General features: G+C 51.1%; 1 protein-coding gene across 1 annotated transcript; it reads left to right on the plus strand.

Moving 5' to 3' along the window:
* Window positions 1-119: 119 nt before the first annotated feature.
* Window positions 120-12,859, plus strand: TSR1 (TSR1 ribosome maturation factor). Its single transcript, XM_033159140.1, has 15 exons — window positions 120-275; window positions 1,083-1,186; window positions 1,460-1,676; window positions 1,760-1,894; window positions 3,163-3,584; window positions 3,729-3,888; window positions 4,434-4,600; window positions 5,509-5,723; window positions 5,980-6,142; window positions 8,034-8,144; window positions 9,183-9,315; window positions 10,486-10,602; window positions 11,546-11,686; window positions 12,398-12,472; window positions 12,585-12,859. Exons 1-15 carry the CDS (start codon window positions 164-166, stop codon window positions 12,761-12,763), a joined length of 2,451 nt encoding a protein of 816 aa, XP_033015031.1. The 5' UTR covers window positions 120-163; the 3' UTR covers window positions 12,764-12,859.
* Window positions 12,860-12,944: the final 85 nt, after the last annotated feature.

Raw genomic sequence — 12,944 nt, forward strand, 5'->3', positions numbered from 1 at the left:
AGAGGGAACCTTCGAGAGGAAGGCTAGAGCGGCCCACAGCCCGGGAGGAGGTCAGAAGCAGAGAGCGGACATTCTAGGCCCGGAGGCGGGTCTTGGTTTGTGTCATCGGAAGCGTAGGTACGTCACGTCCTGCCCCGTACCTAGGCGAGGGGAGAGCGTGGCCATGGCGAGGAAGAGCGGAGGCGGCGGGGCCCACCGGGCCGGGTCCCTAAAGCAGCAGAACAAGCCGCACAAGAGCGGGAGGCACAGCGGGAGCAGCGCGAAGAAGCAGGGAGGTGAGGAGGCCCGTCTGTACATATATATGCAGTCCTGTCTTGCGTGAGAGTCGATGACATCCTTCAGCTCAGGCAACTCGGCCCTCCAGCTGATTTGAGACTACAATTCCCATCATCCCTGACCACTGAGCCTGTTAGCTAGGGATGATGGGAGTTGTAGTCCCAAAACAGCTGGAGGTCCGAGTTTGCATATGCCTGCTTCAGCTGGTCGGGGGGGGGCTGTGTCAGAGAATTTGAGACCAGTTTAGCTGCGAGACCCCCTTTTACCCCATGTACGCCCTCTTGAAACCGCTTCGGTCAGCGGAACTGGCAGGATTACAGGTGCCGCCTAATGCTCCTTTCTGCAGCTGTAAGAAATTGATCTTCTCCTGTGGCAGCACCTGCGCTTTGGAACTCCCCGCCTATTGGTATCGGGCAGGTGGTGCACTCTTTTCAGCACCTGCTAAAAACATTTTTGCTTTGATACCCAGGTATCTAGAACACTGGTGTGTTTTTAGTTTATTGCTGCTTTTAATTTTTGGAACATTTTGATTGTTTTTACAGGAAAAAATTCTCGCTTTATTCATATTGTAAACTGCTTCGAGGTTTTATTCCATCTAGCGATATATGAATTTGAGTAAATAAACAAAATAATTGGTGGGCAATGAGTAATAATGATACGCTTGGCTCAGCAGTGTGGGTGCATATGCTCAAGAGCAGTATTTAAACAGTTTCCCTATCTCCATGTCTTCCTCTGATTTGTGTTACGTATGCATAGCACCATAAGCATGGAGGGCTTTTTCTTTTCTCTCTCCACCCTTTCCTTAGGCCGGGTCCCTGCTAAGACACTCAGCCAGCAGCAGCACCGCAATTTGGCCAAGTTGGACCGCAAGCACCGGGCCTGGCAGCTCCGCCAGCACTGCAGGGAGATGGTGAGTCAGTGAGAAGCTGGTGGGGTGGAGGGCAAACCTCTTCCTGCTTCTACAGGGGAGGGAGAAAAACATAAGAAGGGCATCTGTTGGATCAGGCCAACGGGGGTCATCTATTCCAGATGCCTGTGGGAAACCTGCAAGCAGGATTCAAAGTTTCCAGCAGCTGGCATTCAACAGCTGCCTCTGATGGCAGAGCATAGTCGTTGTGCTTAGTGGCCATCAATAGCCCTCTCCTCCGTGAAAGGACTTGTATTTGCTTTTTCTCGGTCACAGGTGTTGGAAGAAAAGCGGAACTTGGGTCGCAAGGATGGGCCACCCCACTTGGTGGTGGTAGTCCCGCTGCATGCTGCCGTCGCTATCCCAAGAGCCTTGAACCTGTTTCAGAGCAGTGCAGCTTCTACTGTGTGCCAGACCAAGATGGGCCCACCAGGTTTTGGCCTGCTGTGCCACCGATCCAGACTGCGGTGGCGCTTTGTGGTGGCTGACACAGGTAAGGGCACCTTGGCGTACTGAGACACTTGCCGTTGCAACATGCCAGCCTCCACCTTCACCTGTGCCTTTCTTGTCACCCAGGGAACCTCCATGCTGTGCTGGACCTTGCCAAGGTTGCGGACACCCTCCTTTTTGTGCTGGATCCTCATGAGGGCTGGGATGCTGCTGGAGACTACTGCCTTTCCTGTATCTTTGCACAGGGCCTCCCCAGCTATGGTGAGAACAGTGTCAAAAGCTGCTGTGCTAGCAGGCGGGGACTCTTCCTTCACCAAATCCCTCCTAGCAAAACAGAACAGTGTTTGGATGCCAGGGTTTTAAGTGGGGAGGCCAAGCTGCATAACCAGGAACAACATCTGAATTATAGACTGTGAGGGAGCCAGCTAACCACTTAAGACACAGGGGGATTTACTGTTCTTCTTATCCTGATTTTCATACAAAGCGGCTCAAGTTAGCGAGAGGCAGGCAGGCTTTGCCAACATGCATATAAACTAAAAATGCAACATGTAAAAGTGGGGAGTAGCAGGAAAAGGGAGAGGAAAGAGTCCTTCAAGGACAGAATGATGTGCTGAGTTACAAGCATTTACATTCAGTTCAGGCAATGCTGATCCTCCCTTGCTGATGTTCTTGCCTGAGCAGTGGATTGTGGCTCTTTTCTCTTTGGCCAAAGGGTGGGGCCAGAAGGTTCTTTCCTCTCCCTTCTGCTGCCTTGGGACAAATGACAGACAGAGCCAAGTGTTATTTCTGGCCGGGAAGACGGGTGTAAGATTGCAGCTCATGTTCCTTTGGCTGATGGATGGGGCTGGGCTGATCTTGCCATGATGTTCTTCCTGGGAGGCAGGGGAGGGGGCCCTTGATCCTCTGGTTGGTGGCAGAGGCCAGTGAGAGCTGCCCTTCAGGTCTGCAGCCCCAGGGAAAGTTCATATTAAAAGGGACGGATCTTTTGTAGCTGCTGCCCGTGAATGCTAAATTGAGCAACCGTGTTCATTGACAGTCTATCCCCAAGCCACAGATACTGTGTACAAACAGTGCAGGGCTGTTGTGTCTGCTTCTCAAGAGACATTTGGCTGGTTTGAATTGTAAATGGGATGGCGGATGAGACAAATTTTGGATCTGATCTGCTATGTCTCACCCTGTGTTGTTGAACTTATACCAACTTATGGAAGGGCTGGGCAGTGGGCTTCCAATCAGTGCTGCATGGCTGCTTACGTTTGTAGAATTGTAGAGTTAGAAAGGACCCCAAGGGTCATCAGGTCCAACCCCCTGTAATGCAGGAATCTTTTTGCTGAATGTGGGGCTTGAACCCACAACCCTGAGATGAAGAGTCTCATGCTCTACCAACTGAGCTATCTCAGGGATACCTTGCTGGCATCTAGAGGTTTTGGTCCACCCTGCCTTGGGGAGTCCCCTGAGCTTCGCAGCTGCCTGTAAGCAGACATTAAGGCCTACCCATCCGTTGATGCTTCTCTCCCGTTGGTCACCTGCAGGCCTTGCTGTTCAGGGTCTTTCTGACCAGCCGCTAAAGAAGCAGATTGACTGTCGCAAGAAGCTGAACAAAGCCATCGAGAAGAGGTTCCCTGAAGCCAGGCTCTTTCCCCTCGACACAGAGCAGGAGTCCGCCCTGCTGCTGCAGCACCTGGCCAGCCAGAAGCAGAGGCACCTGGCCTTCCGAGATAGGCGGGCTCACCTGCTGGCCACTGCCGCCACTTTTGTGCCCAGCACAGACAGTGCCTTGGTGGGGACCCTGAAGGTGTCTGGCTATGTCAGGGGACGGAGCCTGAATGTCAACAGCTTGGTGCATATCGTGGGACACGGGGACTTCCAGATGAGTCAGGTGGATGCCTCCCCAGAGCCCTTTGCTCTGAACCCCAAAACTGCAAAAATGCACCCAAGGAGCATGGGGGACCAGGTAGGTTCTGTTGCCTGGCTGGTAGGGTGGGGGGGGGCAGGAACTAGAAGCTAGGAGGAGGCAGCAAGTGCTGGAGGGGGGGAGGGAAAGCGGCTGCTTTTCCCCCAGGTGCCCATGCTTGAGCTTCTCTCTCCTGGTTCCTAGGATGACCTTGTTAGGAGAGAAGAGGAGATGGAGGAAGACGTGAAGGTGCTCAGCAAGGCTGATGCCAGCAAGCAAGAGTCTCTGCAGTCAGAAGTGGTCCCTGACCCCATGGATGGAGAGCAGACCTGGCCCACCGAGGAGGAGCTGAAGGAAGCTGAGGGTCAGTCTGAGCCTCATCCATCCATCCTGCCTGCCTCCTTCTTTACACCACCCATCTTGAAGGAGCCGGGCTGAGGCTCTCCTTCACTTTCAGGCTGATTATGGTCTGGGCTGGGCTTCAAATGCTGCTTCTCTGTTAAATTATATATTTCGTTAACTTTATACACTGCTTGATTATAAAAAGAAAAACCTTCCAAGTGATTTTTTTTGGTAAACCCAATAGAATTATCACTAAGAAAAATCATCAAGAATTATTTGAGACATTCAGAAAGTCTAAATAACAATATACAAAAAAAAACATATTACAGCTTGAGCCAGCTTTTTAAATGTCTGGGTAGGTTTATAGTTTTTGGCATTGCAAATCATTTTATCACTTCTTAACGTTAGTGAGTAAAAGCACCAGCAGTGTGTGCTTTTAAGTAGTTCAGCTTCACTTTCCTGGTGCTGTAAAGCAGCCTTTGCTGTAACCGCTTCACTTTGGCCAGATGAAGAGCGGTCAGTTCGCTTTCTCCCTCTGACACTGCCTAACTGCACTTGCACTTCCAGAGTCCCTGGCACAGAGGAAGAAGATGGCCAAGAAGGTCCCCAAAGGCACATCTGCCTACCAGGCTGCCTGGATCCTGGACAACAATGACGAATTAGAGAGTGGCAGTGAGGACGATGACGAGGAGGAAGACGAGGAAGAGAATATGGTGGAAGAGCCCATCTCCCAGGTAATGGGATTGGGGTTAGTGCACAGCAGGAAGGTGTAGGCAGACATCTGATGGGCAAGTGGGGAAGGAGGAGAGCCGGGGAGAATGGGTTCATTGTAGGTATTCTGGACTGTTCAGTAGCAGCTGGGTGCAAGAAGGGGGGGGGCTTGATGTGCAGGAACCCTAAAATGTTGGCTTGGCTTACTAGCTGGACTCTGTGCTTGCTGCCAATACTGTCAAAGTCTTTTGGCGTGTGCTCAGAGGGTAGGGTAGAGAAGCAAAGGGTATCTCTTACTTGATTCGTGTTGGGAAGAAAGTAAGAAACTGCTGGAGAGAGGCTTGAACCTTGGAGCTAGTGGGACCCAGCAGAAGGAGTCATCTTCTGCTTGGCCTCCTCTCTTGAGAGCCAGGAACATGTTTTGGTGGTGAGATAGATTAGTAGACCCCCTGTTGATGGTGGAATGAAGAGCGGCATTGTGGGTGCTTAGCACTGAGAGGTCAGAATTCGGGGAGGGGGATAGGAAGCCACCATATGCAGAGTCAGACCATTGGTCTGTCTAGCTCGATATTGTCTGCACTGACTGGCAGAGGCTCTCCTAGCCCTACCTGGAGATGCCATCAGGGGTTGAATCTGGGACCTGTTGCTTGCAAGATCCACTCAGCTGTGGATCTTCTCTGATCCATAAAGAAGAACATGGTTGTAAGAGTGTAGCAAAGAGAGATAGCAAGCCATGAGTGTCTGTCTTGACTGCAAGCCTAGTATTTCATTTTAGTTTTCATTTCATTTCATTCTTCAAGTGGTAGTATACCAATTAGACATTGTGCCTTTTTCCTTTAAAAGATTTCTTTCTTTCTTGAAGATCCACTGCAGCTGCTCACTTTCTCTCTGTCTCTCACAACCCCACGTGGGTTGCTTTTTTGTATGCTAGGATGGGAGTGGCAGTGAAGAGGAGGAGGAGGAGGAGGAGGAGGAGGAGGAGGATGAAGTGGCCACAGAGGAAGAGGAGGGTGCAGCCATGAGCATCCTGGACGATGAGAAGATGGAGGACAACGAGGCAATTCTGGAGAAGTACAGGGAGGAGCGGCAGGAGGAGATGTTTCCAGATGAGGTGGACACACCACGAGATGTGGCGGCCCGGATCCGGTAAGAGCCTCATACATGCAGGGTGAAAAGGTAGGTGTGCCTGCAATGGGATGGCAAAGTCTGCCCTGGTTTGCTACATTTATCGTGGCCAGTTGCCAAAGCAAGGCTGGGTCTTGATGCCCAGGTTCATGTTAGGCTGGGCTTTGGGAACCTCCTCCTGCAGCTGGTTCATAGGCAGCTCCTCTGCTGAATGTGGGATAGGCAAAGGTAGGAGGCCGGGTCTCTTGGAGCGCTGACTCCCTCTGGTTGTCTCCAGGTTCCAAAAGTACAGAGGACTGAAAAGTTTCCGGACCTCTCCATGGGACCCCAAAGAGAATCTGCCCAGGGACTATGCCCGGATCTTCCAGTTCCAGGATTTCTCCCGGACAAGGAAACACGTCTTCCGGCAGCTGGAGAAGGAGGAGAGCAGTGGAGCTGAGGTAGGCCTTTCCTCCAGGCTCCAGTTCAGTCGGTCTGGTTCTGCCATACACCCTGAAGGCTCCTTGGTCCCATCAGTCCTGTTAAAAAATTGCAAAGCTGGAGGGCAGAGGAGTGGGACTCAGCCTGACCGTGGGCATGGGATCGTTTGCACCCAGCTTCCTTGAAGCAAGCTCAGGGCAAAACAGGAGCGAGCCAAAAGCGCCTGCAGGAGCAAGACCTCCATGTGGCATGAGCTAGTCCATGCCACAGTGGAGGGCAAAAGCCATGTCGGCTGGGGTTGCCTGTGGCCTGCGATTCCTTGGTTGTGTAGAACCTGCAACAACTCAGCACGGAACTGAGAGGCTTGAGCACCTTGTGAGTTTTCCTTCAAACATGAGAGCAAGTTTCTATCTCTTGGGGATGCAAAGAGAAGCTGGAAAGTGCAAGTCTTCTGAAATCTTGGAAGCCAGAGACGGGCCTGAATAAAGATTCCTGTGACTGGGGGCAGAGCCTCAGCCCCCCCTTCCTTGCTCCTGGCTTCCCTCCAAGACAGTCCAGAGCAACCTCCCCCATCTGATGCCTGCCAGGTGTTTCGAGCTGCAATTCCCTCTAACCCTAGCCTCATACATAAGCTCACGGTGTCTGATAGCAGCCGTAGTGCAAAACCTCTGGGGGGCATCAGGTTGAGGAAGTCTAATCCACAATAATGGGCTAGGTTTTTTACTATTGGTTTTATTGAAATGATTTCATGGATAACAAAGGTACATATAAGGTCTGTTTCTTTTTTTAGTTCATAAACTCCTGTCTGCAGGTCTGTTACATTTGGTGTGAGATATTTCTATCATAGACATTGTGAGTGGGGGAGAGAGAGAGGTGGGAGAAGGAAGGGGGTAATGATTTGTCCTTCTTTTGCATAGTGCGTGCACTGGGTTTTGTGTCAGTGTCATATGAGTAGGTTTTTCATCAGTTGTTAGTTTTTGTTGGCGGTGAGAGAAATTGGGGAGCCCAGAGCATGGCTGGTTGCATTCATCTGCTTGCAGTGAGTTTTGTTTGGGTGTGAGAGGGGGTGGGGTTGCTGGATCAAATTAGCCATATCAATTTGTATGCTGTTTGGGATGTGTGTGGGTTATGTTGTTGTCTTGTAATAAAGGGGAGTCACACGGGTGAAGGCATCTTGCTTGCCCCCCTGCTTAATTTCAGTTTGCTGAGTATTGGGCTAGGTGAACCAATGGTTTGATTCTGTATAAGGCAGTAGGGTGTTTTCATAACCTCAGCTCGATAATCAGTGCAGGCTTTGGAACTTTGAGCTTCATTTGGCAGCCCTTGACATGCAACCTCAGCTTACTATTGAGATTTCTCAGTTTGGGTGAAACTGCATCAGAGCTCGCAAACTAAGGCCAGGGTGGGGAGCCCGTGGCCCCCCGATGCTGCTCGTCTGTAGCTCCTGTTAGCCGCAGCTAGAATGGCCAGTAGGCAGGGCGAATGGGAGCTGTTGGCCAGCCACAGTTGGAGCTCCTGTCAGCTGCCCACCCCTGCTTTAGAGAAAGGGTGGGGGCCTTGCCTATCCTGATCCATTGCTTGGGGTTTCACACGCAATGAGTCTGTGTACATTTATACCAGCTCTTGGCATTTGGTTGTCTGGGACAGCCTTTGCCAACCTGGTGCTCTTCAAGTGCTTTGAAGGACAACTCGTGTCAGCATCGTGTGGCCATCTTGGCTGACCAGCTTGCTAAAGGCTGGTCTGGTAAGTGACCATTTCCAAATTGCTTACAATCCTTTTCTGGCCTCCAGTACATGTTTGCTGATGGGCAGAGTTACTGCTCCTTCCTGCTTTCTGCACCCACCATTTCCTACTTTGCTCCAGGCGCTGCCAGGTTCGCTCTTTCACCCCTCTGTCTTCCCTTTCCGCAGGTCGGCTGTTATGTCACGCTACACATCTGCAGTGTCCCCGTCTCGGTCATGGAGAGTTTCCAGCAGCAGGTGCCTCTGTTGCTCTTCACGCTGCTTCCTTATGAACAAAAGGTGAATGGGGAGGGGAGCAATTTGGGGGTTCTGGTCCCACCCAGCTGTGCCCCCTTCATTTAAGCTGACAGCTTTTCATCACAATGTCTGAACCTGTCTAACATTGGAAGGGCAACCAAAATGATCAAAGGGGAAAGGTTGCAGCATCTGGGGGTTTTTAGTTTAAGGAAAAGGCAAGTAAGAAGAGACATGATAGAAGCTTGTTAAATTTAGCATTGCATGGAGAAAGTAGATAAAGAAAAGTTTTTTCCCCTCAACACAAGAACTTGTGGACATCCAAATGAAGCAGAATGTTGGAAGATTTAGGACAGATGAAATAAAGTCCTTCTTCACGAAGCGCATAGTTACTGAGGTCCAGTGCCGAGGGCCTTCTGGGGGTTCCCTCGCTGCGAGAAGCCAGGTTACAGGGAACCAGGCAGAGGGCCTTCTCGGTAGTGGCACCCGCCCTGTGGAACGCCCTCCCACCAGATGTCAAAGAGAAAAACAACTACCAGACTTTTAGAAGACATCTGAAGGCAGCCCTGTTTAGGGAAGCTTTTAATGTTTAATAGACTATTGTATTTTAATATTCTGTTGGAAGCCGCCCAGAGTGGCTGGGGAGACCCAGCCAGATGGGTGGGGTATAAATAATAAATTATTATTATTAGTAGTAGTATAGTTAAACTATGGAACTCTCTCCCAAGGTGATTGGCCGCTAACCTGGATGGCTTTAAAAGCTTAGACCAATTAATGAAGCAGAGGGTTATCGATGGCTACCAGCCACAATGGCTCTACTCTGCCTCATTTGGAGGCAGCAGTGCTTCTGAATATCAGTTTCTGAAAACCACAGGAGGGGAAAATGCTCTTGTGCTCAGGTCTTGCTTGCAGGTTTCCCAGGGCCATGTGGCCACTGTGAGAACAGAATGCTGGACTAGATGGGCCCCCTTTGGCCTGATCCTGCAGCCAGGATCTTGTTCTGTTCTTATGACACCTGACAATCATTTGGTGATTGGAGGCCCCCTCTTTTCCTCCCCCTTTTTTTCTCCACACTCTCTGCAGATGTCTGTGCTCAACCTCCTGGTGAGACGCCAGCCGGGTGACAGTGAGCCCATCCGGTCTAAGGAGGAGGTGATTGTCCATTGTGGCTTCCGCCGCTTCCGAGCCTCCCCGCTCTACTCCCAGCACAGTTCAGGTGAATGAGCATTTCCCCCCCTCCTGTGCCCCAGGCTTCCTGTTTGGGCCCCTGCAGTTGGTTTTTTGAATGTGTGTGTCCAAAGAAGTCTTGGTGAAAGTCCTATGCTGAACACGTAGAACAGGGTAGCAGGTCTTCAGATGAGATGCAGCCCTTGGGACCCTTTCCATGCCCCAGCCCTGTGTTGTGCCGTTGTTGAATAATATGGGTGGTCTGGAATGTATAGTGCAAATGCATCTCACATGAGGCTTCTGTTCCAGGAGCAGCACATGTATGCAAAATTGCACATAGCCAAAAGCTGCTGGCTGGCAGTGGGGGGAACCCCATGTGGAGGGCCTCCCTGTGTTTCCACTTGTCAGGTGAATAAATCCTGCTCCCTTGGCTGCAGAAGGGAGCAAAGAGGCAAGCAGGGAGAGAGGCAGTAAAGAGGCAGGAAGCTGCTGCAGATCCATTCCAGCCTTTATCTTCTGCTTGCTCCTCCATCTGTCTGCCGAGCAGAGAAAAATATTTCTCCTTCCTCTGCCTGCCTGCCTCCTCTGCTCTGTCTTAGTCTCTCTCCCTCCTCCACTGCAGCTGTTGCCTGGAAGGGTGCCACGAGAGCAGAGTGCATGCGATTCAATTTTTGCAAGTAAGGGGTGGGTGTGAGGTGCAATTGCACTACATTGTTTGCCTGGACAAAGAAGTGTGTTTGTGTGTGTCTGGTGTTTGCATGGTTGGAATGCTATATAGCCTGCTAGCCAATGATAAGCCAAAGGTAAAACTCACATCTGTTGCTCCACCTACCACTGGAAGGTAGACCAGGTGGACCTTCAGGCTGGGGGAAAAAAATCCCCATCTGGGATGCAGAAGGCCCCTGCTACCTTTCTAGCTGCATCATCCTGGGCTTCGGTGCTGCCTGGGACATCACACAGCTATTTGCCCTGAGCCAGACAGACACACTTGCTTGACTGGTCTGAGTACCAGGCAGCTACTTCCTGATGCTCCTAGGAAAAGGGAGGCAAGGTGAGGGTGGCAGAGGCGGCAGTCACAGCTTTCCATTCTCCTGTCCCTGGGAGCTTTCCCGGACAGAGCTCTATAGCCTTGTAATTCCACAAAGGGGCTGAGGATTGGTGAAAGAGACCTTTCTGCGGCTCCAGGGCAGGGGCTGACAGTGTGCTTTCCTTCCCTCAGCTGGCAAGCACAAGCTGGAGCAGTTTCTGCGGGCAGACACCGCCACGGTTGCCACCATCTACGGCCCCATCACTTTCCCACCTGCTTCTGTGCTGCTGTTCAGGCAGAGGAGCAATGGTGAGTTTGGCATTAGGGGGAGGGCCTTTGGGGCAGGTGGGTAGTCAGCCCTGGGCCTTTTCTCGCTGCTGCCTCAGTTCCTGCCCATGAGCAGCAGCCTGCTCCAGCCTGCCGCCCTCCCAATGCTTTGGGCTACAGTTGTGCTGACTGGGGCTGATGGGAGGTGTAGTCCAAAGCAGCTAGTGGGTGGATGGGCTGGGGAAGGTTGTCTACAGCAGTGGTGTCCAAAGTGGGCAGTATCGCCCCCTGGGGGTGGGGGTGGGATTACCTGGGGGGCCTTAAGAGGCAGAGGAGGGCAGGAGGTGTCAGACTTTGAAAAGCTGGCATCACCGCATCAATTCCCTTGGTTTTGTTGAATTCATTGAACCAAATAATTTGAATTGGGTTTTTGAATAAATGTGTTTTGAATTTTATTGTGTTACTATCTTCCTTCCTGGGTCATGCAATGATGGTTTTTGTAGCGTTGGGGACACTGGGGGTGAGTTTATTGAACAAATGGGCAGTGGCCCTGAAAAAGTTTAGGAACTGCTGTTTTTACAGCAGCTTGGAACCTACTTTCTTCGTTGGGAACAGCTGTCTGTTTGAACCACCGCATCTTATTTATTGGTGGCACTGTAGCAGTTTTTAAATATTTGTGTTGGTGTGTTTAATGGTCACTGTGCTGTGTGGGTGGGTGTTCCTTTCCCTTTCCTTTTCTTTAGCATGGGTAGCAGAAAAGGATGACAACTTTGGCTTTGGGCCAAGAGCATTTCCAGCCCCTTGCCATCGATGCCAGCTGGTTACTATTGATATCGTTTCCCACTTGAAAAGTGGCGCAAGGCTACCACTGTTTTGTTGGCTGGGTGAAGCCTGCATTTATTGCACAGGCTGTGGTGAGCTGGCTCCTAGAACTGAGCGCCGTTGCCCATCCGGCAGCACGCTTGATAATTGCGTTTCTCCGCAGGGGGTCACAGCCTCCTGGCCACAGGCTCCCTGCTCAGTGTCGACCCTGACCGGCTGGTGATCAAGCGGGTGGTGCTGAGCGGCCACCCTTTCAAGATCCTCAGCAAGATGGCAGTTGTGCGCTACATGTTCTTCAACAGAGGTACGGTGGGACCCAGAGGGAAGACTATCTGGCAGAGCTGCTGCCTGTTAGGGAGGAGTTGGGAAAATGCCCTAGACTTGGATCTGCAAGGCAGCACAGGCCTTGCCTGTCCACATGCTGCCAGTCTGCTGGGTTTGTCTATGGGATGGCAAGCTAGCTGCCGTGGAATAACCCAGACTCTTTGGGGAAAGCCCTTTTCTCAGTGGCTGCTCTGAGACTCTGGAGGGCCCTAGAGAAGCTAGACTGGCTCCCCCTTTCTTGTCCTTCTGCTGGCAAGCGAAGACTGTTTTATTCCAACAGGTCTTAGGGAACTGGCTGCTTTTTAAGGAAAGTGCTCTAATAGTGCCGTGCTGTTTTTATTATCTGTATCTTAGTAGATTTGTTTTATATAGTTTTAATTCTAATAAAGCTTAATTGCTTTTTGTGTTTTACCTGTGTTGTTTTAATTTGTGTCAGCTGCCTAGAGTCCCAGTCCAGGGAAAAAGTGGGATGTATATAACTCGTTTCCCCCTGGAAATGCAGTGCCTGAATATTGAGCCAGAGAGAGGTTCTGCTAGTTCAGTGCTATCCTATGGACACCCTCCACCCCACTGTATTCCAGAGCACCCTGTGAATGAAAGCAAGGCCTGGGGAATTTCATTTTGGAATGTGCACCAGTGGGCAGCAGCTGAGTTCCAACTTACTCTTTGTGTTTTCTCTCATATCCTACAGAGGATGTATTGTGGTTCAAGCCAGTGGAGCTCCGGACCAAATGGGGGCGCCGGGGGCACATCAAGGAGCCTCTTGGTAAGTATGCGGGCCCAGCTCTTGAAGGGGATGGAGGCGCTTAGCTTATGATATGAGCATGCCAGCAGATAACTCTCTGAACTGTGTTTTAAACTGCTGCCTCTGTTGGCAGGTACCCATGGCCACATGAAATGCCAGTTTGATGGGCAGCTGAAGTCCCAGGACACGGTGCTGATGACCCTCTATAAGCGGGTCTTTCCCAGATGGACATACGATCCCCATGTGCCGGAGCCACCGCGGGAGAGTTTGAGCAGCCTCCTGCCTGGCCAGGAGGAAGAGGAAATGGACTAGCAGCTGCAGGGAACCCAGTTTTGTGTAACTTTGCACTTGGCCTATGTTCATTTGTATCCTATTTATTTTTGGAGGAAAATACTATTTCCAAGACAAGCTTTGGCCTCTGAATTGTTTATTTACATGTGTTGTTAGTGACCCAGCAGTCTTGGGCACCGTGATGCCCCAGAGAAAGTGAGCT

This window comes from Lacerta agilis, chromosome 8 (assembly GCF_009819535.1).
Source record: "Lacerta agilis isolate rLacAgi1 chromosome 8, rLacAgi1.pri, whole genome shotgun sequence".
In the NCBI taxonomy this organism is placed as follows: Eukaryota; Metazoa; Chordata; class Lepidosauria; order Squamata; family Lacertidae; genus Lacerta; species Lacerta agilis.

What these genes read in the sequence shown, in the direction of transcription:
- TSR1 (XM_033159140.1), top strand. Translation starts at nt 164, where the DNA reads ATGGCGAGGAAGAGCGGAGGCGGCGGGGCCCACCGGGCCGGGTCCCTA. An exon ending in TGCTTCCTTATGAACAAAAG is followed by an intron (nt 8,145 to 9,182) that starts GTGAATGGGGAG and finishes CACTCTCTGCAG; the next exon opens with ATGTCTGTGCTCAACCTCCT. An exon ending in GCACATCAAGGAGCCTCTTG is followed by an intron (nt 12,473 to 12,584) that starts GTAAGTATGCGG and finishes CTCTGTTGGCAG; the next exon opens with GTACCCATGGCCACATGAAA.